Source organism: Selaginella moellendorffii, unplaced genomic scaffold, assembly GCF_000143415.4.
Source record: "Selaginella moellendorffii unplaced genomic scaffold, v1.0 SELMOscaffold_12, whole genome shotgun sequence".
NCBI lineage: Eukaryota > Viridiplantae > Streptophyta > Lycopodiopsida > Selaginellales > Selaginellaceae > Selaginella > Selaginella moellendorffii.
The window spans coordinates 2478513-2498990 of NW_003314273.1; the positions used below are offsets into that span (position 1 = coordinate 2478513).

At 45.0% G+C, this 20478-nt stretch overlaps 8 protein-coding genes across 11 annotated transcripts; 2 read left to right on the forward strand and 6 right to left on the reverse strand.

Moving 5' to 3' along the window:
• The first annotated feature begins 14 nt into the window (after positions 1–14).
• On the forward strand, positions 15–2744 carry LOC9660034 (mechanosensitive ion channel protein 2, chloroplastic). Of its 3 annotated transcripts, XM_024674364.1 has the most exons (13): positions 16–200; positions 254–307; positions 371–525; positions 598–721; positions 772–863; positions 915–1028; positions 1092–1149; positions 1209–1358; positions 1417–1527; positions 1581–1748; positions 1807–1920; positions 1981–2037; positions 2094–2744. In XM_024674364.1, the coding sequence occupies exons 1-13, from the start codon at positions 129–131 to the stop codon at positions 2709–2711; spliced, it is 1887 nt and encodes a 628-aa protein (XP_024530132.1). In that variant the 5' UTR covers positions 16–128; the 3' UTR covers positions 2712–2744. The 3 variants fall into 3 exon arrangements, with proteins under 3 accessions (XP_024530130.1, XP_024530131.1, XP_024530132.1); XM_024674362.1 differs by having other exon boundaries at positions 15–200; positions 1807–2037; XM_024674363.1 differs by having other exon boundaries at positions 15–200; positions 915–986; positions 1807–2037.
• Positions 2745–2766: 22 nt separating this feature from the next.
• LOC112346139 lies at positions 2767–3823 on the reverse strand. The gene is made up of 4 exons (XM_024674366.1): positions 3762–3823; positions 3657–3700; positions 3505–3596; positions 2767–3371 (listed from the first exon to the last, which is right to left on the reverse strand). The coding sequence occupies exons 3-4, from the start codon at positions 3524–3526 to the stop codon at positions 2842–2844; spliced, it is 552 nt and encodes a 183-aa protein (XP_024530134.1). The 5' UTR covers positions 3527–3596; positions 3657–3700; positions 3762–3823; the 3' UTR covers positions 2767–2841.
• A 63-nt stretch (positions 3824–3886) lies between these two features.
• LOC9660035 (ER membrane protein complex subunit 6) lies at positions 3887–4310 on the reverse strand. The gene has a single exon (XM_002969571.3). It carries the CDS (start codon positions 4265–4267, stop codon positions 3911–3913), a length of 357 nt encoding a protein of 118 aa, XP_002969617.2. The 5' UTR covers positions 4268–4310; the 3' UTR covers positions 3887–3910.
• LOC9646675 lies at positions 4303–5545 on the reverse strand. The gene is made up of 5 exons (XM_024674365.1): positions 5291–5545; positions 4946–5239; positions 4732–4878; positions 4591–4677; positions 4303–4532 (listed from the first exon to the last, which is right to left on the reverse strand). The coding sequence occupies exons 1-5, from the start codon at positions 5501–5503 to the stop codon at positions 4332–4334; spliced, it is 942 nt and encodes a 313-aa protein (XP_024530133.1). The 5' UTR covers positions 5504–5545; the 3' UTR covers positions 4303–4331.
• Positions 5546–5685: 140 nt separating this feature from the next.
• Positions 5686–7218, forward strand: LOC9646676 (shikimate O-hydroxycinnamoyltransferase). Its single transcript, XM_024674530.1, has 2 exons — positions 5686–6137; positions 6251–7218. The coding sequence occupies exons 1-2, from the start codon at positions 5715–5717 to the stop codon at positions 7214–7216; spliced, it is 1389 nt and encodes a 462-aa protein (XP_024530298.1). The 5' UTR covers positions 5686–5714; the 3' UTR covers positions 7217–7218.
• Positions 7219–7251: 33 nt separating this feature from the next.
• LOC9660036 lies at positions 7252–8214 on the reverse strand. The gene is made up of 2 exons (XM_002969573.2): positions 7964–8214; positions 7252–7901 (listed from the first exon to the last, which is right to left on the reverse strand). The coding sequence occupies exons 1-2, from the start codon at positions 8190–8192 to the stop codon at positions 7381–7383; spliced, it is 750 nt and encodes a 249-aa protein (XP_002969619.1). The 5' UTR covers positions 8193–8214; the 3' UTR covers positions 7252–7380.
• Positions 8215–9428: 1214 nt separating this feature from the next.
• On the reverse strand, positions 9429–12442 carry LOC9646677. The gene is made up of 11 exons (XM_024674537.1): positions 12298–12442; positions 12080–12248; positions 11855–12002; positions 11714–11794; positions 11506–11660; positions 11267–11435; positions 11067–11206; positions 10328–11000; positions 10163–10275; positions 9853–10108; positions 9429–9800 (listed from the first exon to the last, which is right to left on the reverse strand). Exons 1-11 carry the CDS (start codon positions 12434–12436, stop codon positions 9498–9500), a joined length of 2346 nt encoding a protein of 781 aa, XP_024530305.1. The 5' UTR covers positions 12437–12442; the 3' UTR covers positions 9429–9497.
• A 3675-nt stretch (positions 12443–16117) lies between these two features.
• On the reverse strand, positions 16118–18582 carry LOC9660037 (negative regulator of systemic acquired resistance SNI1). Of its 2 annotated transcripts, none has more exons than XM_024674554.1 (16): positions 18330–18582; positions 18245–18280; positions 18096–18192; positions 17970–18033; positions 17821–17914; positions 17706–17765; positions 17585–17638; positions 17432–17513; positions 17201–17379; positions 17120–17148; positions 16994–17072; positions 16870–16938; positions 16690–16806; positions 16527–16612; positions 16366–16473; positions 16118–16302 (listed from the first exon to the last, which is right to left on the reverse strand). In XM_024674554.1, exons 1-15 carry the CDS (start codon positions 18375–18377, stop codon positions 16407–16409), a joined length of 1161 nt encoding a protein of 386 aa, XP_024530322.1. In that variant the 5' UTR covers positions 18378–18582; the 3' UTR covers positions 16118–16302; positions 16366–16406. The 2 variants fall into 2 exon arrangements, with proteins under 2 accessions (XP_024530322.1, XP_024530321.1); XM_024674553.1 differs by having other exon boundaries at positions 16118–16312.
• Between the last annotated feature and the right edge of the window lie 1896 nt (positions 18583–20478).

A 20478-nucleotide genomic window follows, 5' to 3' on the forward strand; every position in this document is an offset into this window, starting at 1 on the left:
AAGTCTTAGTCCTTAGCTCACGGACACTGTCTTTAGCATTCGCTTATATTTTCGCGTTCTAGGGTTCTAGAGCGCGCAATTTCTTCTTTTTAGGGCGGGATTTGGAGAGCGCTGCCGGCGATGCGCTGATGGCGGTGATGAATGCGTTGCGAATTGGCCAAATCCACGGCAGTGGCGTCCAATTCAAGAGAAATTTTCAGGTATTTCGCTTGCGTTATCGAAATGAGGGTATTTGATTGTGATCTTTCTCCAGAGCTGGGGACAAGCTCCATTCCAGCCAGGTCTGCGGTCGTCTAATTGCGCATGGGTAAGCCTCTCTTCTAGCTACATTTGTTCTAGCACGACATAGAATAAATCTGTGGTTTTGCAGCTTTACAACCAGGATTTGTGGTGTGTCCATTTGTGGGCTAGCTTGAGAGCTGTTCCAAAATGTGCAATCAGCAAGCCCAATGCGGTATCTTCATGCCTCGGACTTACATCGACACAAAAGGATTTTCACCAAATCTTTTCTACTGCACTGGCAAAGTCAGATACATTTTTGTTTGGGCTCCCATAGAGGTATTGACACTCTTGTTTTCTTCTTCTTGGCTGCTGTAGAGTGCTCAGTGTGTTGAAAGCGCATCCAGTTTTCTCGAGCTGTGCTCCTCCTCTGGCCATGATATTTTTCGCGGTGTATGGACTACTTCCGACGATAAAGATGATCCAGCAAGGCGTGTTTGGGGTAAGCTGGATGCCTGGTAGTGAAAGATTTTTTGACAGTTCTTTTTCCAGAAGGAGAGCTGGCATAAATCTCAAACGGAACACATATTGGTAGCTTATGTGCGCCCCTTACTTATCTGGATGGGTGTTATCTCCATTTGCGGGTGATTCTAGATTTTCTTTAGTGACGATCTTCTCATGATTTCGGTGTATAGGTCTATCGATCCTGTGGTCTTGTCATCTGGAGCGTCGCAGGCAATCAAAGATCGATCAATTAATTTTGTAAGATCATTATCAACAGTCCTCGCGTTTGCGGTGTGTGCAACGAAGTAAGCTTTTTCTTCGCCATTGTATTGTTTTTCTCATGCTTTGATTTTTATTTACCTTTTCAGCCTAACCGAAAAAGTTCAAAAGTCTTTGGAAACACGCGATTCGGACAAGGGCCGAAATGTATTGTGGTTATTTTTTCCGTTGCGGTATCTTATACGTGTGATCTTTTATACTTCCAGCTCGGGATTCAATTCATCAGCAACGCTGTCCGGTCGTCTGTTTGGGTAGCAGCGGTGTGTCTTTTCATGGAACTTCTAGGATTTTCGACTCAAAAGTGGATCACGGCTGGAGGCCTTGGAACAGTTCTTGTTACGTTAGCAGGCAGAGAGGTGGGGAGTATTCAGTTGCTGTTTTTCTCAAAAGGAACTGACTGTGAAATGCTGACAGATTCTTACGAACTTTCTATCGAGTATTATGATTCATGCTACTCGACCTTTCATAGAAAATCAATGGATACAAACAAAAATTGAAGGCCAGGAGGTTTCCGGGACAGTTGAGGTATGTTGTCAAAGGACCTTGAAGGAAAATGTTACTAAAATTCGGCTTGCTAGCACGTCGGTTGGTGGTCTCCAACTGTCATTCGAGGTGATGACCGCGAAGCCGTCCATATTCCTAATCACAAGTTCACCGTGAGCGTCGTTAGGAACCTTAGTCAGAAAACACACTGGCGAATCAAAACGCACCTGGCCATCAGTCATTTAGACGCTGGAAAGATAGCCGTAAGTGTTGTTTTTACTCCACAGCATTTCAGGGACTCATTTTAGTGTCCTCTGGCAGCTCATCGTCGCGGACATGCGGAAAGTATTGGCGAAACATTCTCAAGTTGAGCACAAGAGATTGCACAGACGCGTTTTCCTGGACTATGTTCACCCAGAGAGCCAGGCCTTACATGTGAGTGCGATAGATGTTCTTGTTTGTCTTCGCCTAGTTACCATCCCTCAATCGTTTCAGGTTTTGGTGTCGTGCTTTGTCAAGACATCCCGCTTCGAGGAGTACCTCCGAGTGAAGGTATTGGTCAGCTTTTCAGCAGTTCCATTTCCATTGTCTAATCGTTCACTTGGCAGGAAACGATATTGCTCGATATCCTAAAAGTAATCAGTCACCACAACGCTCGGCTGGCGACTCCAATTCGCTCGATACATCGAGTTTCAGCAGACGAGCCGCAACAGGCTCCGGCCAGCAAGTACGACAGGCCACTTCTCATAAGTGAGACCTCGGTGCTGTCGTCAGAGCATCCGCTAACCAGATCAAAGTCACAGTCCGAGATTGTGGCCGAGAACATCGACAAGAGTCAAGGCAATCCGGGTGAAGCAAAGCCTCAACTCGCGGGCCTGGATTCCATGGGCCTGAATTCGAAGGACATAACACTGCTAGGAGCGGCGTTCGGGAAATCTCACGCAAAGCTGCCGGTCGAGGAGGAAGAATCTCCTCAACCGAAACCGGCGGAGATAGATGGCGAAAATGCACAGGTTGTCCGAGGCAAGATCTACGTGCAGGACGATGTCAAAGAGCAGATTGTTGGCAGCGTAAGAGCAGTGAAAGGAGATGGAAACGGCAAGAAAGGCCTGCCGAGATCTTCGTCGGTAGAAGAGAACTTAGTTCTCGGCGTTGCTTTGGATGGATCAAAGAGGACATTGCCTCTCAATGGTCCAGAAACCAATATAGATGTTAAAAGGCTGTAAATAACACTTACAAAATAGAAAATCGCTCTTGTAGATTTCCGTGTGATTCATCATAGAGTTCATGAAATAAGATATGATAAAAGAGATCCTACACAACTATATAAGCATCTAATTTTATTTTTTTTTATCTTTAGAGAAGTTTGATTTTCTCGCCACAGCTCCAGGGGTGCTCTTGATTGCGGTTCTTTCGGACCTGGAAAGCCGCGGACAATTTCCCACACAGTCTCATGATCCTGGAGTTTCCTTTCTTTCCAAAAGCTCCCGAGAGGCTGCTCGATCGCTCGAGCTTGGCACCAGCTCCTCCACCCAGCAGTGCTTCCTCGAGCCTCCTGCTGAAAGAATTGAGCTCGTAAGCGTCGAGCAGATTGCTTCTCCTGTTGTCTACCACAATCTGGAGCTTCCCGCTCTCTTCCAGAGCTTCAAAAGCTTCCATCCTAAACCGCGAAGTCGAAGCTCGAGCAGCCCCTGCTGGTGCTGTCACTACAGCATGCTGAGAATCGGCGTTTCCGGCACCTCCTCCTCCTCGACCATACCATGCCCAAGCTGCGGCCTTTCTCTGCTCGATCAAGCCTGCATTCTCGTCTCCCGAGCTCCGCTCGTCTTTCACCTCGCACTGATCAAAGTAGCTGCTCCTTGCTGCTCCTACACGATTCATACGACCTGGGTGACCACATCAAACGCAAAAAATCAGAGTCGGATTTATCTTTCCGGCCTAGACAACCAAAAGCTGTCTACGATTACGAAAGAAAAGGAGAAAAAGCCTACTAGACTGGATGAATGATGTAAAACTTACGCGAAGGCCAGAAAAATCCCATGTGATTCTCCTTTTTTTTCCGAGCACTAGCCTGTGAATGATAGACAGCCTTTTGAGGCACGCGAAGCTAGCTGCAAAAACCGAGTTTTTCTAAGTATGTAAACCGTAAGATAAGATAAACACAGCACAACCTTGGACACATTCCTGACTGTACTGCCTGTCGCGAGGATGGCCACTGCAGTGAAAGAAAAGAATTTTTAAGAATCTGCTGCAAAAAAACAAAGGAAAAAACAGACCTTGCTCGTCACCGCGTCATCCGGAAGAAATCTGCAACGTAAAAGACTGGACAAGGAAGAAAACGATAAACAAAAGTTAGAGAAAAACAAAATGGAGATGGAGCGTCCAGTTTAAGCAGCTGCGATGGTAGAAAAGATCTTCTTCTTTACTAGAAAATGTGGACAATGTCATAGACGAGCGTCCAAAAGAGCACGAAAGACATGAGCCCCTGGAGGAAACCATCGAACGCCACGCGGTGCCACGAATCGAAGAAGGCGCTGGTGTTGAATCGGGTCTTGGCAGCGAGCCCAGCCGATGCGCACAGCATCACCAGGAAGTAGCAAAGGAATCCATACACACCGGTGAGCCCTAGAACGCCCGCGATGGCGCCCGCCACGATCGACAGGAACGTCCGGCAGTAGTAGGCGATCCTGAGATTGTGCTGCACATTTTCGGCGCTGAGAGCGAGCGAATCGAGCGGATCATCGGCCTTCTTCGCGTCGGCAGCGTCGTGAGCCAGCGCCATTCCCCCAAAGCCCTAAAATCTATTAGCCCTAAATCTTGATCCAGGAGAATATACTTTATTTAAACTATCTACAAATGTTGGGTGTAAGATCGGCTAGAATGCTGCTAGAATGCGCTCTTGTGGCGGCTTTCTTTTCATATTTTCTAGCTCTTTCGCTTTTGTTTTCGCTTGTCTCTGGATCTCGCGACGAAGAAAATCTGGTAACGAGTTTTTTGATGGCCACTGGAGTCGGGCACTCCGATCTGTTGTTGAGGAAGCTAGAAATCTGCAAGAAATCACAAAAGGAGTCAGTTTTTTTCTTAGTTAAAGCGAAGCTTAGATACCTTTCTTTGCAGGCTATGAATCTCTCGCTCCAGCTCCAGGATCGTCTCGTCTTTACGCCTGGAAACGTCTTCTAGAGCGGCTAATCTCTAGGAAAATCACAAAAGGGAATCGTCGCAAAGACAAACAAGAGCGTTGCTTACTTGCGTTGCGGAAGAACAGTGGCAACAGTGCTGTCCATTTGACGTCTTTCGAGCTCGATTCAATTGTTGCTGGAGGAATCTTTCTCGAGTTTCACTCGCTTGGACGCGCTCCCTTAGCATTGTCACCTCGGATTCCATGCCAGCAACCTGTTACAAGCATGCTTCCAAGTTCTAAACAGACAAAGAGAAAACGAAAGCAAACTTTTCGTAGTACCTGCGCAGCAGCTCTCTCGAGCTCGCTTAGAAGCTCGTCCGCAATCAAATCCACAGAGATCTCCTGCCTGGCACGTTGATCTTCCCCAAAAGCATCCACCGCATTTCGTATCGCCGAAACCATCTCCTTCCCCAGCAAATGCGACGAGGGCGACGTCCTGATCTTCGAAGGAGCTTCCAGAGGATCAAAAGAAATCCGCGCTTCCGGAAGGTCTTCGCAACCATCTTCTTCCGTCATCGATCGCGAAGCTGGCGCGATCACTCCCATTCCAATGCAAAATTCTCGCATTTCTTCCTGTGGAAAGAGTCCCCTTGGCGAAATTCCTTGCTGAAAGAAAGGGCATACCTCGATCGACGCCTCATCCTCTTCCGGATCGCGGAGAAGCGGGATCCAGTCCTCCCCGCGATCGCGTCGATTAGCCGCCGCCTCAGAGGAGCGCAGCCTCAATTCGGGACCAGACCTCGCAACCCTGCCCTGCGCAACAGTACCTCGATCGCCGAGTCCCAGCGCCTGCCGATTCGATCGATGGCAACGCTGCCGGACGCGGCAGTGGATCATCCCTAGCTATGGCGGCCGAGCCGATGATCCACCGCGGACACATTCAAGAAAGAAGAAGTTTCTTCCACAAAGGAGCCGTTCGTGAAGATTCGAGCATATTCGCATTGTGCTAAGAATATTTTTTGCCAGGATTCGAAACCGCGACCTCGTGCTAAGCCCTAATCTTTTTTAAGGGGGTCTTCTTCTTCTTCTCGCGTAGACCGACCGAGCTATGGAGGAAGTGAGGATCGTTTCCGTGCAAATGGTTGCGCCGGCAGAGCCGCCCAATCCATCCTCCTTTCGCGAATCGATCAAGCTTACACTCTACGATCGAGCAATGCGCTTTGCTCTCTACCAGAAGAGGATCCTCTTCTACAATCCGGTGGAGCCGTCCAGCATCGATTGCCACATCCAATCTCTCAAGGGCAGCCTCGCCCAAGCGCTTGTCAGCTTCTATCCTCTCGCCGGTAGGCTCTCGAGCTCCTCTCTCGAGATCGATTGCTCCACGCTCTCGGTCCAGTTCACGGAGGCAGTGACCGATGCAACGCTGGGCGATCTCGCCATCCGGCCCTCGAGTTTCTGTGACAAGCTTTGCGACATGGGATCTTCTCCAACTTGGCCATGGAGTCCAGATTTGCCACTGCTATTCGCACAGGTAAGCTTAGATCCTCGGAGTTCTTGACAAGTTCTCCGGAGTTTCCGGAAGAATGTACTTCCGGAGAACCTACCTTGACTCTTCGTTTTCACACACGGTTTTTCCTTGACCAGGTGACGAGATTTGTCGATGGTGGGATCAGCGTCGCGATCGCTTTCAGCCACCAAGTTTGCGACGGCGTTAGCGGATGGCATTTCTTCAATTCCTGGGCTCAAATCGCTCGAGATGGTGTCTTGCGAAATCCGCCAGTGGTTTCATACGAAGTGGAAGAACAAGACATGGAGCTCGAGGAAGCATTCGAGGTCGCAGCGTCCATAGGCTACAAAGTCAAGAAATCAGCGTCATCACCCCGGGATCTCTCCAAACCACGCGAATCAATCTCCTCGAGCTCTATGCCGCAGCTGGACGTCAGGCTCTTCCGCCTGGATCAGAGCCACATCTCCGAGCTCAAATCCAGATGCCTGGAAGAAACTCGCGCCAGCTTCTCCAGCTATGAAGTCGTGTGCGCGTACTTTTGGACGCTAACCGCGCGCCATCGCGGCTTGCGCCCGGATCAAGAGGCCGCGATCGCGATTCTTTTCGACAGCCGGGGAAGGTTCGCCAAAGTCCCAGAGTTTTACTTGGGAAACGCCATCGCCACCGCGATCGTGAGCGCTAGAGTCGAGGATCTGACGTCCAAGGGGATTGGTTACGCCGCGGGCCTCCTGCACGACGCCATCGTGAGCATGGACGAGAAGAAGAACCAAGCCCAGCTGAAGTTCATGTATCACGTCATGGAAACCGGATTCATCACAGAGATGGAGATCGATCCAGCGTCTTTCAGCCTTGTGGTGAGCTCTCCCCGGCATCCGGTCTACGAGACAGACTTTGGATTTGGAAGGCCAGCCGGTGTTACATTTGGGACCAACGATTTGAGCGACGGCAAGATCTATCTCTTTCCATCGCCCGCTGGAAACCGGGGTGTGGAAGTGAGTGTGGTTCTTCATCCAGAGAGATTCACACTAGAACTAGTATTAGACTTAGAGAGTATTGGACTCCCGCAGGATATTCTTGCAAATTCCCTTAAATTAATTAAATGAAAGACTTTTAACTTTTAAAAAGTTCACATCGAAAATTAATCCAATATCGGGCTTGATTCCTTGAGAAAGTTGCTTAATGTTTTTTCATCCTTCATCCTCGAGCTTTGGAAACAAATGTCGTCATAGACTTATATGCTATTGTTTCGAATTATGCTGTGTGATCTTCACAACGTGTGAACCATATCTTGGATCCATATCAATGGATTGGAGATTGTTAACGATGCAAGATCCTTTGGTAGATCATTCCCTGTGATGAAAGCTACTTCCCGGAGCCTCTGTATGGCTCTCGCCATCTTCGAGTTTGCGACAAGGTGCCATGGAGACTCCAGCAAGTTGGGAGAGAGGAGCAGCGCGTATGCCACGGCCAGCGTCCCGGAGAAGACGTCCAACTGAATCGACCATTTGCTCCGCAGCAAGAAGATTGCAAGAGAGGAAAGGGCGGTGGTGCCAGCGAAAGTGGGCAGAACGATCGACCAGGCATAGCTGAAGATCCAAGGATCATTGAACTCGAGCATGAGCTGCCAGGCCATGTTGAGCACGCCCACGAAGCACAAGCTTGCCTTGGACAGTTCAATCGTGGGATTTGTCCATGCCATCGAAAGGATTCCAGTCAGACCAGAGGCGAGCATGATGAGAGTGTAGATGGTGTTGAAGTTGATGCCCCAGATCACCGCTAGCATCTCACCTGTGGAAACAAGATGATCCTTTGAGTGCTCTAGCTAGAGAAGGTGATGCAAAGAAACTTACAGAAGATCAAAGGGACTAGTGTGAGGAAGAACTGGAGATCAAGGCCCTGTTTATCTGGATTGCCTTCAAGATTGAGGATCGCCAAGATGCTGAGAAGAGATTGGAAAACAAGTGGCCAATAGCCCAGCGCGTAGAAGAAACTTTGCCACTTGAACAGCCACTGGTGATTGCTCCACCGCTGCAAGATCTCCTCTAGACTATACTCACCACTCACCATGGGCAAAGCCATTGTCCTTCCTTTTGAAACCCTAACTCAGAAATCTCAACAATCCTTAAAATGTTTCAGGAACTAGAAAAAGAATATATTTAATTGTGTTAGATTCTTAATATATAATTAAAATTCTTTTATTTCAGAATAAACTTTAATGAAAATAAATTGAGAATTTTAAAAAATAAATTAAAATATTGTCAATGGAAAATAAAAATAAAATTAATGGTTTCATTAATTTATATAAAGAAAATTTAATTTTTGAGTGTTAGAGGGTTAAATATTATGATGTAAAACTATGTTAAAGTATAAATTTATTGTGAACTTAAGAATCCATTCTAAGTGTAACAAATTCAACAGTAAAATGAAAAAGAAACCCTTTCTTTTGCAATTACTTCTCTTTCTATGAATATCCAAAGATAAAATTTTAATAATCCAAGTTTTGGATATTCATTAGCATTTACAAATATTATTGTCAGTGTTGGATATTAAATATATTTAAGTTAAAATTATTAATTTTAAAAGTAAATTTCATTAAATTAATTAAATTTATATGTATGTATGTATGTTTAAAATTTAAGTTTTTAATAATTGGTATAAAAAAACAAGAAATAAATTTCTTGAAAATATAATATTTACTTTATATTAATATTAAATTAATCTTATATTAATTTTATTTTATTCCTAGAAAAAGAGGAAATGGATGAATTCCTTAATATAATCAAAATTACTCAAAATTTTTAAATACACATAATTAAGTATTTCAGCTCTTTGTAAATATAAATTTTATTCAGGCTTTATAGTTCTAAAATCGCTTGTTTTGCTTAATAGTAGTGTTATTCTTACTTATTAATCCAATTGATCAAATAAAGTTTAGAATTATAAGCATGTTTGTAATTTATAAACACAAGATTAATCTTATTGCATATCAACCATTAGATGATAGAATAAAAAGAATATACTAAAAAGAGTTTAAGAAAGTTTATAAATTATAAACATGTTTATAAATTATAAATACAAGATTAATCTAAATGAATAACAACCGTTAGATGGTAGAATATTCTAGAATAGTTAAGCACATTTTACAAGTTTACTTAAACAAACTAAAAAACTACAAAATAACTTACCAAATCTTTCAAAATAATCATGAATAAATTATTTTAATGCTAAATTGTTACTTTTTATAGAGAATATTTTTTAATATTCTTAAATATTTCCAAGCAAACAAAGGACATTGTCTTGTGTAACGGCAGGACAAACACAGAAAAGCATTTATTAATCCTAGGCGTATAAGGTAGTATGTACATAAACGAATACGAGGCGCGACTATTTCTCTCCAAACCACTGGTTGAGAGTCTCCATGACAACGTCGCCCTTGATCACGGGATTGTCCGGCAGTAGAGGCAAGCTGTTGTCAGGCTTCTCCAAGCGCTCCACCACAACCGGCGCGGCAGGGACGCTCTCCCACCAGGCCTTGAGTCGAGCGAAAAACTCACGCACCATTGGCCTCCGGAACTTGAGCTCCATGGTGAACTGATCCAGGACAAGGAAAGCCACGATGATCTGGAATGGCAGCGTCACGAGAAGGCCAGCGGCAGCGATCACGGAGAGCAAAGCCAAGTTGGTCGCCTGGAAAACTCAAACCAAGATCAACAAAATGAAAGAGAAGTTAAGAGACTACCTTTGGATTGCTGGACAGAGCGATCGTCCGGAGCTTCAAGAGAGCTACGTTGACGTTCTGGAGGAACGTCTCGAGTTGAGCCAGTGCTTCCTTCAGGGAGATTATCTTTTGGAGTGTGTTGGAGGGAGGTTGTTCCTGGATTGTAACTTTTCCAAAGTCCGGCTCTACGTGTCCATTGGCTCTCAAACCTCGCAGTGCCAAAACTCCGATGCTACTGATAAGTAAAACACTGGGAAAAACGTAGCGCAGCCATCTCCTACAAAAGATATATAGTTAAAAATGAACGAGAAGAGTTCTTCCAAGTGCTTACAAGTATAAGGCACCATAGAAGCACGCCAAGAACGCCAGTGTCTTTGGTGGCTCTTTCCATTCTTTAAGTTTCTTAAGCTCCATCACCATCGCTAGCAAAGGGGACATAAGTTCCTGCCAAAACAAAAACACGACACTAACTTCCATCGCTAGAAAAGTTGCGTACCTTGAAAAGATCAATGTTTTCTGGAATTCCTGCGATTATAGCCCCGTCAATGGTTGCTTTCGTCAACTCAAGCTCCCTGTTTTGCTCCTTGCATTCCCCCACTGCCCTCTCCAGCTGACTCAAGCCTCCAACTACGTGATTCTTTCCCAGAACCATGCCTCCTCCTCCCAGTCTTTGCCTCCAAAATGCTATGGACTCTGCGCGGTTCCACGTCTCTGAGTCCATCCATTTTCGGAAGTAGATGCTACCATCCGTGCCAACTATATAGCCGCTTGAAGTGAGTTCGTTGTTTTTCGGGACCTGCGAGTTCTCGTAAGAGCTTAGCTCCATCCTGCCACCCCAAAAGTCTACTGCCAGCGATTGAAGCACCAAGAACCCAGCTGCTGTGCTCGAAACATATGAATACTGGAGAAGTTTCTCTGGATGCTCCGGTGCTTTCTTTAAGGTAGCTTGCAAAGCTTGAAACCTTGCTATCCCAAGCAGCGCACTGTTTATGGCCCTTCTCCTTCCAGTCTTGGAGACGTAAGCGTATTCTGGAGAAGTTTCGCTCGTCTTTGGAGCATACTCTCGAATAAACCTGTGCACCATCATCATTTCTAGAATGAACAGGTACCAAATTTCCCGGCGACCTCTACCTGTGAAGTCGACAAATTCCAGCACCCATGGATCGTCCCTGCAAGATAGCATTCAAGTACAGATATTACACATCGCTTAAGTCAAAAACGTTCTCAAAACGTACTCCGAGCTCGAAGAAATCGAAATTGCAGAATCAAAGAGCTCCATCCCGAGGGGCCCAACTCTCCTACGTTCAATTTTAGCCTCGGGTCCATCAAAACTGAGACGCAGTGTTTGTTTATCCTGGAAAGCAATCCTGAAAGGCTATGCAATACATAAAAGTCAGAAGGACTAATGCTGGAAGAAAAAGAAACCAAGCTAAACCTCGAAATAGAGAGCACGATCCGTCATAGTCAAATTTCCAGGCCACGCCATCCCATTATCCCATTTCTGCACAGGTTGCCTCCGGCTAGCTCCAATACAAATAAGACTTTCGTCACGATCGAGCTCTAAGTTACATTCCTGACGAAAAATGTGTCGACCATTTACAACACTGAATTTAGAGAAAACATAAAACTTAAAACAGAATCGAAGGAAAAAAACAAAAAGGTTTTGACACTCACCCGCACAGCTCGCAAAGATATCTATCCCAAGTGTCAAACGACAAACCATCTTTGTCGCCAGTAAGAGCTTTAAACAGGTGGTGCGCCGTGGCTAAGTCGGCAGCTCCAGGTATGGAGGGCGCGATTCTTGCAAACGCTGGTTCTTGTACAAGTGTCTGCACCAAAAAGAGTTTTGGAGACGAAAATAAAAACAGAAAAGAAGGCTTACTTGAATTTTTTCTTGAGCTTCCATGTAAGGTTGCTGCCATGCCAGCATTGTTATAAAGGTGAGACGTCGAAACGCAGCATCCTGGAGAAGGAGAGAGCGATCACAAACAAACGCTTTCACAAAGTTATTGACAAGTTCTACCTTTAAGTTTGGTATGAAATCTCCAGAGCCTCTTCCCAGGAACCGAAAGCAGCAAAACTCGAGTAAGTTTCGTGCTTCGTTTTGCACAGAAACTGGAGCATATCTTTCGAAATGTTCTCTCATCCTCCTGCCTGTCACTCCACTCAATCTTTTTTTTCCCCCGCGGAGAAGGAAAGAAAAAACCGTCATTGGATTCTCATCGATCGATCGAACTAGAACACTTACCGACTGAATTGCTCAATCGCATTGATCGCAGCAGTAGAAAGCTCGCCTCTAGGCGTTTTACTGTCCACTGTTTGCTCCTTAACACTAAACGCCTCTAGCAGCTGCCGTTGCGCGTCGATTCCACCATCGTCCCTCACATTCTGATCGCCTTGCCAGAACGCACTGATGACTGCGCCAGAATCGAGAGCTAGAAACCAAGAAATCTCACAATATCATACCATTCCGCCTCGAGCAATGCCTCAATCGTCGAAACGCCGCCTTGCGACCGCAGCAGCAGAGATTCAGCTGGAAGAATACGCCGCGATTGACTGGAAGAAGCCAGGAACTCATCCCCGGCGCCCAGACACATCCCTCCATTTTTCCTTGTTCTTCGCTAGGGTAGAAAGCGAATATGCCACCTCCACATACTTTATTCCACGTAGTTTCCACGTGGGCACTGTACAAAGCCCTTATCTCTAGCCGTTGGATAAATCCTCTAAATTTGTGAAAAGTATTTACCTAATCACTTCAGCTCAAAATCTTAAACTGTTGGAGAAGAAATTTGGAGCAAATAAGAAGAGGGAAAAACAAAATTTAAAATATTAACCTCTACAAAGTATTGTTTAAACGGATAAGGATTGAACTTTAAACGAATGCAAACTTTAAAAGCTTTTTAATAAGAGATATTAAGCAAGTGTTAAAGGAAAAGTGATTTTAAAGAAACCCTAAATGAAATGTTAATAAAAATTTGCAAAGATTGTTCTTGATTTAAAAGTGCTGTGCATAGCATACCGAGCAACCACTTGAAGCTTTTCAAAAGCAGTGATGAACAGTCTCGTTCCCAGGCATTTCTTTGCATAACAGCTCTTTGATTGCACATGAGGTTTGTGATTGGGATTCTTTAAGTAGCAAAATTAAGTGGCTAGAAGCCATTGGAATCTCTATACCATAGAATATGGAGATCTTTTGATTTTTTTACTTTCGAAAAGTACTTTCGAAATGCCGCTGCAGCTCTCGAATGTAATTAGCTAGCAAAATAAAATCAAAATCAAAACTTTGAGATCTTTAATGAAATTTTACAAGATGCAAATCGTCTCGTCATGGCCTTCTTTGCTCCATCCAGCACAGTCCTGTTACCACTTGTTCCAGTTTTCACCAAGCTTTCAGAGGTATGCTCAGGTATGCTCGTCTAGTTTTTAATTTCTCACTCAAAGAAAAGCCTTTGAGCTAACCAAGGCATCAAGCTTTGCTGTTGCTCACGCTACCAAGCAATCCCCCGATCATTCGAGCTCTCTTCTAGCGCTCTTCATTCTACGATCTTGCCACTCAAGCCGTAGCATTGCAAGTACTGTCCATGTCTATGAATTTATCTTAGATGTGCTGGGCTCTACTTTTTACTTGTTATGTGCCTTCCTTCTGCGTGTTTTCTCTCTCTTGATGGCAAGGCTCCATTTTACATGAGCTTAGCTGCCGTCTTCGCAAATGCTCTTTTGGACTGGGGAGTAGCACTATACTAATATGGCTACTCCATCTTGTTTAAGGAAGTACATAATTTTAAACACACGATTAAGAGCTTGGCCACGAAAGATGTTTCATCCTCGAGGAAGCATGCCTTGAACTCCTCATCGTCAATGCGTACTGCACTGACTAGGGCCAAGAGCTAGAAAAACACAGTTCAAAAACTTCTTCAGTGTTCACAGTAACACAAGATTGGTGGAATTTTGTCTCTTTTTGTGAATCTAGTGTTAAAGATAAGTGCACTCAGTGTGCAATCTTTGCACATGTGCATGCGAGTGAATAACTAGGTACAAAGCTCTCCATGTACCACGCTTGGATTGCGCTCCCCCTCCGCAACTCGAGCGTGGCATCCACGGTTTCTCTCAAGCCCGGGGGCACAACCGCAGCCCCAAGCTTGAATAGGCGATCCTCCTCCCTGCTGTAGACTTCAAGGGAACAAGGCTCATTCGAGATAAAAGGGAACTACTTCAACTGCTGAGGGATTGCAGCTCTGTCTGCTCGTGAGACAAAGAAACAAAAAAAGAGTGGTCGCCAACTTTGTGGAAAACAGCATCTATATCTGCTCTGAACAGCACTAGACACAGTCGACAAAATAGAATGTTAGCAAATGGCGATGCTAGGCTGCTGCTAAGAGTTGCGCGATCATATGTGCTTGTCCAGGGCAGGAGGAAGATCGATGCAGGTTGTTTATCATCTTTTCTTGTTCTCTTAGTCATCACTGAAAAATGAAACACTTAACAGGTTTTTGATCCAAGCAAGTAAGTTTCATTGATTTCTTGAAAAAGTCAGTATTCGTGAGCTCCCGATCAATCTTTGGATGAGGGATTTCGTGGACAAAAGCAACAAGTCAAAAACCAACAAAGCTGCATCCGCCCGATTAGACATCGATGTCGTATGTGCGGTGAGCCAGGAGCTTGAACATGAAAGATGTTTCACTCTGCTTGTTGTACACGAGGAACTCTGCCTTGACGTCCTCTTCGTCCTCGTCGTCAATGCGAGCCAGGCATGCTGCCTCCTTTTCCGGTGAACTCTTGCGCGAGCCCACGAAGCACTCCCCCAATCTCGACATCCTCGCCATGTAACAGCCGCGGCTCTCTGGCTCATAATCCATTGGCGTCACGTAATACACCTTCGTCTCCGGGTCGCTGAGCACGCCCAAGTGGTTGCCCGATGCGCGCTGCCTCTGCAGGACGTGGAACGTGAAGGGAGGGTGGCCATGCAGCTGCCGCATGGCTGGAGCGGCCCCCTTACGGATCGCCTCGTCTCTGAAAAATAAACTGAAAAATCGAAAATGCTGAAGGCTCACAAGATCGGCTTCTCTCGACAAGTTCGACAGGAAGCTCCGAGTTGCTCAACCACAGCCGCGCATCTAACACGGCAATGTAGACGTTCTCCTCGTGCGTAAGGTAAGGGCACATCGTAATAAGAGAAGCAAGCCTTCCGCCGTCACTCAGATCTACCAGGAGCTGCTCCAGATCCTTGCAGTTACAGTGGTTTTTGTCGGTAGTTTCAACTCCCATGGCTTGCAGCGCGGGATGTCATTAAGAAAGAAATCCCGTTATGGGTTCCTTTAACAGCAAATTAAACTCCACAGCGAGAAAAGCAGTGGGGTATTCCTCCTAGGTACGTATTTCTCCACGTACCACGCTTCGATTGTCTCAAACAGAGCTCCACCCTATGGAGATGAGAGCGTGTACGTCCATTGGCCAGCCCTAAAAGACAAGATTAAGTATTTACTTAATCACTTCAGCTGAATCTTAAGCCGTTGGTGATTTATACACACAACCCTTGAAACCTGCGAAGACAAGAAATTTGGAGCAAAAGAGAAGAGGGCAAATCTCTTTGATTTCTCCCCTCTTGGGTGGATTTGTTTTTCCTCTTGGCGATGTCTTGCTCGTGCTGTTGCTGTACGTGCTCGTATTCAACGCTGGAATGGTGCACAGCTCCACTTTGGAAGATTTATTGCATCCTTCGCTACTTTGAGAAGGAGCTGATGCATCAAATCTTTGTCATTGGCCTCTTTAGAAACTGGTAAGCTTCCTTTCTTCGAGATTGTCCTGGAAAAAGAAAACAAAATGGTTTTCTCAGGAGACAAAGAGGCGTTCGATCGGAGCAAAACCTAGCAGAGATTGAGAACCTTGGGCCGATCACGCTCACTTTGGACAATCAGCCTTTCACCTGTCAAGATGGATCATGGTCTGCTGGTAAAACTCAATCCTTTACCTCTCTCGAGAATGGAAGTACAAGTCTTAGTTGTGCTCGATCCAGGTCCTGGAATCCCGAGAACAGCGATGGGAATCCATCGAGAGATTTATGTCTTGAGGCGTGAAAGGAAACACCTGGTAAAACTCGAAAAAAAAAGCACAAAACAAAACTCGTAAGTAGCTCCAAAAACTTACAGTTCTTGGATTTGTAGAAGAGAGAGGTGGCCAAGTACGCAAGGAAAACAGAAGAGCTCAAAGGCATGAAGGATAAGATCAACATGCTGGACTTCAAGTACCAGCTTCTTCTCGACATGGTAAGAACTTAAGCTCGCTGGAGTTAGAAGGAAACTTTTCTGAATAAATGGATTTGATCAATCGATTGATTGATTGAGCAGTGGACCACGAAAGTCATGGGTGGTGAGAATGGAGGCGGCGGTTCTCCGAGAAGAGGCCTCAGTAGGACACCATCACCACGAAAGAGTCCGAAGAACACTCCACAGCGGAGTCGCAGCCGATAAAAATCTGTTAATACCTGTGAAGATCGTCAAGAACAAACATTACTCCAGAAACGAGTAATGCGTTTACCGGTCTTAGAGATTAGTCTTTCTCAATTGGAGTTGACGACTTCAGATGTTGCTCAAGACCTCCGCCACAACCAAGGCCTGCTTTGCAGTCGGATGGACAATGAAATCCCTGGAAAACAGGAAACAAATGTTTTGGAGAACTTTGATTTAGGCATAGCATACCGAGGAACCGCTTGAAGCTTTTCAAAAGCAGCGATGAACAGTCCTGCAATCGAAGAGCCGTCGGAAGGATTGATGCAGAGAATTGCCTGGAAAAAGAAAAGAAAAAGAAAAAGAAAAAGAAAAAGAAATTGTTTTGCAAAATTGAGAAACAAAACAGCGATACCTGAAACGCGTGAGCAAGCAGCAATTGTGATTGTGATTCTTTGAGTAAGACCTGCGCAGTTCGATCATCGAAGCGTTGCAGCAAGACTTCGAAGGATGAAAAATCTATAGGTGGTCGCTACAAAAAGATAAAAACGTTCGAACTCTTCCAATCATAAGTTACAGAAAGAAAACCACATACCCTTGAGGAAAATAGCTTAACAAAACACTCCATTACGAATTGGAGCTTCTGCTCGGGTTTCTGGATTGCCTTATGAAATAAAAACATCGTCGATATTTAAAAGCATGTAAATAGATAAACACACCTCCAAGAAAATAGGCATTTTTTCACCGTTATTCTTGAACAGTTTGTCCACTAACTGGTCGATATAATCCTTCGTTAAGCTGACAAAGGTAAAGATTATCGCACCATTATAAACAACGATTCTCACCTCGTTTTCAGTTCATCAAGGTGAAATAGCTTGTGAAAACAATAAGAGACGTTATTACAACAAGGTCACAGAAAAACTTACCAGAGATATCAACGCTTGGGTCGATTTATAAATGATGTCGAAGTACTGGAGACTGCTATTGTTCTCTGTCACTCCCTCCAAACTAAAATGTAGCAACTCCAGGAGGATCTTATCAAAGGAAGAATTTCCACCGCACATCTCCAACTGCTTATAAACGCAAAACCTCTCCATATTTGCACCTGCGAGATCTTCAAACTTTTAGCTTCTACCCTTTCGAAAAAAAACACATACCATCGAAGCTTGCCCGTGTCTGCTCAAAATCTTTGACCAACTGATCAATGAAGTGCCGAAACACAAGTGTTTTCACCGGAAACTGAAACTCCATTGTAAAGAAAAGCATGTAAGGAGAAAATAACAGAAAGAAATAAATAAAATTTCACTTACGGCGCAGATTGGAGACTCTTTAACCATTAAATCTCTGGCAAGCGATGACAGATTCTAGAAGGCATCCGTCAGAACATGGAGAAAAGGAAAAATTAAATAAATAAATGGTGAATTGAGTTACCAAGGAGGTAATGCAGGAAACATTTTTGTAAGGGACTTCCGACGCGTAAGATATGACTACCTGTGAAAAAGAAAAGGAAGAAAGATAGATTGATCAGTATGATCGAAGAGGTTACCTCGTCTAAGTCTTTCAAAAGTCTGTAGCTCGCCATTGCCACCTCCATGGATTTGCTTTCTCGCAAACACGAGTAGACAGCTCTGTAGATGCTCCTAGAAATCCAAAACTTAGAAAAGTTTTTCTTTCTTTTCTCTTTTCTTTGCTTACTTGCTTGGCCTGGCTTTCTCGGGCATCACAAACTCCTCAAAAACGACATCCAGGAACGAAAGCTCTGAAAAGAGTTAACGAGAAACTAAAGAAAAGAAAAACCATAAAAAACGAGAGAGCTCATACTGTCGTCTCGAATGGATTCGGCGTCTTTGACGCCCTGTGAATCCAGCATTGCGAGCACATTGTCTTCCATGTAGCCCACACCAAAGTCGACAGTTTCCTGGAAAAAATTCGTTCATGAAAAAGAAATCGACAGGAGAACCATTTCTCACCCCTTCTGGCTCCGGCGCACCACCGCGCGCAGCAATCTACAAAACCAGCGAGCTCAACACACGCCACCGGAGGGAAAATGCTTACCCGGGAAGACGATCGCCGCTGCCGCTTCATCGTCCCGCCCAAACTCATTAGGGTTTACACTAGAACAGGATATTCCTTTCCCCCTTAAGAGCCTTTTGGTCGATCGAGGCAACGAGTGTGATAGCTTGATTGAGGCTCGCGAGACCATCGCCCACGATCAGGGATGAGCTGCCGCAATGGAAGAAATGCCGCCACTTCCACTCCATGAGATCCTATTCATCTAGATCCTATCAAGCTCCACTCCCTGGTTCCTGGAAATCCCCCCAAAGCATCTCGACCTACGCCTCTGCGATCCGGCTTTGCAGGAACTCGAATCGCTCTCCGTGCACCTAGTTGGAAATGGCTGGGATTGAAACACCTTCTCCTAGTGGAATAGTTTGGCAAATGCGGCAGCTTGGACGAATCCCACTGGGCATTTGAGAGAATTGCGATGCACTCATGGATGTATTATATTATTTAGAATAAAATTTTGGATGTGTAAATCTTGAGAAGGGGAAGTTACAATGAAAAATTGACTCCATTTTTGAGATCATGACGGCAGCCTACACTGGCAATGGGAATCTCCACGAAGCTAGGAGGATCTTCGCCCAGATGCCTAACAAAGATATTGTGTCATGCACTGCATATTCCCAGGTGCGGAGACATGTTCGACTAGATGCCGCAGTGGTCGTGGAACGCAATCATAAGGGTATATTCTCTGTCTGGCTCTCTCGACACCGCAAAGGATCTTTTTGACAAGATGCCCCAGCAGACAATCGTGTGCTGGTCGCGGAATATGCCCAGAAACGGCGAGTGAGAAGATTCTAATGAGGGATATGGTGCTGTGGAACAAGGTGGTTGACGTGGGAATGGCGAACAAGGCCATCAAGCTCTTGGAGGCGATGTCTCATGGAACACGCGAACGAAGGTGTTTGTGCAGCTTGGAGATCTCGAAAGCTCAAAGAGGTCGTTTGAATCCACTCCAAAGCCGGACTTGGCATCATTTACTACAATGGTGGTGGCGTTTTCGCAGCAGGGGAAGCTCCCAAATGCGAGAGAGATGTTCGATCGGATGCCCTGTCGAGACACAGTGGTGTGGACGACAATGGTTTCGGCTTATGCTCAAAACAGGCATGTCAACAGCGCGAGAAATCTGTTCCATGAGATGCCAGAGAAGAACTTGTGTCGTGGAACGCAATGGTGGCGGCGTACGGACAGAACTGCGATGGAGCTACTGCAGTTCATCTGTTTAGATTAATGGATCTGGAGGGTATTCAAGTGGATTCTATAAGTTTGGTGAGTGCTTTGGATTGATGTTCTTCCGAGACAGCTCTGGCCGAAGGATTAAATATAGAATGCTATGAAGCTTAAACTATGAATTCAGAACTTTGCAGGCTCTGGGAAAATTGAGGGACAATTGAAGGACAGATTCACCACAAGTACTGAATATCACATAGGAAGAGTCTGAGGTTTATGGTGATGCTGTGGAGCTGGGATTTTATCAAGATACAACTCTTGCAAACTCGCTAGTTGCAATGTATGCGAGCTGTGGATGCCTTGGTGAAGCTTGCAAGCTGTTTGATGGAATTCTAGCAAAGAATGTGGTGTCTTGGCCGACCATGGCGCTGCTTACGCATAGAACAGCAAGAACTATGCCACTGATGCCAAACAAGGTAACTCTCACAACTGTCCTAAGGCTGTGTAGTCAAAGTGGTAAACTATGTGATGCCAGAGAGAACTTCATACTTGTGACTGGAGATTTTGAGCCTCTCAACATGGGGAGAAACACATGAATCCAGTTGTCAATTAAAGTGATATCTTGTGTGAACTCCTTACCCTAAAAGTGGAGAGTATATTCCCAATATTTTAACAATAGAATATTCTAGAGAAACTCACTCAATGTTATGCATATCCTAATAGACAACCATAGAGGATTGCATAGACTTTATTGCATACAAAAAACCCATGACCATTACAACATAATACACTATATTAACACTGCTGCAAGAAAAAGTAGAGGGAAACACAAAAGAAAAAGCCAAGAAAGAGGAAAGGAGGAAGTGAAAAATTCCAGATTCAAAGGAAAACCATGATGGGCAAAACTAGTTTCATATTTCTTTATTACTCCCTTTTTATTTTGCTTGATTTTCCATTTTTTCTACTTTGCTTT

Excerpts from the sequence above, each read along its gene's own strand:
- LOC9646677 (XM_024674537.1), bottom strand. The coding sequence starts at position 12,436 with ATGGAGGGATGTGTCTGGGCGCCGGGGATGAGTTCCTGGCTTCTTCCA. Across the intron at positions 12,249-12,297 it reads GCATTGCTCGAGGCGGAATG|TCATCAGTGCGTTCTGGCAA; the intron begins GTATGATATTGT and ends ATTCTGGCGCAG. Across the intron at positions 10,109-10,162 it reads TTCTATGGTGCCTTATACTT|GAGATGGCTGCGCTACGTTT; the intron begins GTAAGCACTTGG and ends TATCTTTTGTAG.
- LOC9660035 (XM_002969571.3), bottom strand. The coding sequence starts at position 4,267 with ATGGCGCTGGCTCACGACGCTGCCGACGCGAAGAAGGCCGATGATCCG.
- LOC9646675 (XM_024674365.1), bottom strand. The coding sequence starts at position 5,503 with ATGATCCACTGCCGCGTCCGGCAGCGTTGCCATCGATCGAATCGGCAG. Across the intron at positions 4,678-4,731 it reads ACTGTTCTTCCGCAACGCAA|AGATTAGCCGCTCTAGAAGA; the intron begins GTAAGCAACGCT and ends TGATTTTCCTAG. Across the intron at positions 4,533-4,590 it reads TTCATAGCCTGCAAAGAAAG|ATTTCTAGCTTCCTCAACAA; the intron begins GTATCTAAGCTT and ends GATTTCTTGCAG.
- LOC9646676 (XM_024674530.1), top strand. The coding sequence starts at position 5,715 with ATGGAGGAAGTGAGGATCGTTTCCGTGCAAATGGTTGCGCCGGCAGAG. Across the intron at positions 6,138-6,250 it reads TGCCACTGCTATTCGCACAG|GTGACGAGATTTGTCGATGG; the intron begins GTAAGCTTAGAT and ends TTCCTTGACCAG.
- LOC9660034 (XM_024674362.1), top strand. The coding sequence starts at position 129 with ATGGCGGTGATGAATGCGTTGCGAATTGGCCAAATCCACGGCAGTGGC. Across the intron at positions 1,359-1,416 it reads TTACGTTAGCAGGCAGAGAG|ATTCTTACGAACTTTCTATC; the intron begins GTGGGGAGTATT and ends AAATGCTGACAG. Across the intron at positions 1,749-1,806 it reads TAGACGCTGGAAAGATAGCC|CTCATCGTCGCGGACATGCG; the intron begins GTAAGTGTTGTT and ends GTCCTCTGGCAG.
- LOC112346139 (XM_024674366.1), bottom strand. The coding sequence starts at position 3,526 with ATGGGATTTTTCTGGCCTTCGC. Across the intron at positions 3,372-3,504 it reads GGGATTTTTCTGGCCTTCGC|GTCGTATGAATCGTGTAGGA; the intron begins GTAAGTTTTACA and ends GTGGTCACCCAG.
- LOC9660037 (XM_024674554.1), bottom strand. The coding sequence starts at position 18,377 with ATGAGTTTGGGCGGGACGATGAAGCGGCAGCGGCGATCGTCTTCCCGG. Across the intron at positions 16,939-16,993 it reads AAATGCCTATTTTCTTGGAG|GCAATCCAGAAACCCGAGCA; the intron begins GTGTGTTTATCT and ends TTATTTCATAAG. Across the intron at positions 16,613-16,689 it reads TGCTTGCTCACGCGTTTCAG|GCAATTCTCTGCATCAATCC; the intron begins GTATCGCTGTTT and ends TTCTTTTTCCAG.
- LOC9660036 (XM_002969573.2), bottom strand. The coding sequence starts at position 8,192 with ATGGCTTTGCCCATGGTGAGTGGTGAGTATAGTCTAGAGGAGATCTTG. Across the intron at positions 7,902-7,963 it reads ACTAGTCCCTTTGATCTTCT|GTGAGATGCTAGCGGTGATC; the intron begins GTAAGTTTCTTT and ends TTGTTTCCACAG.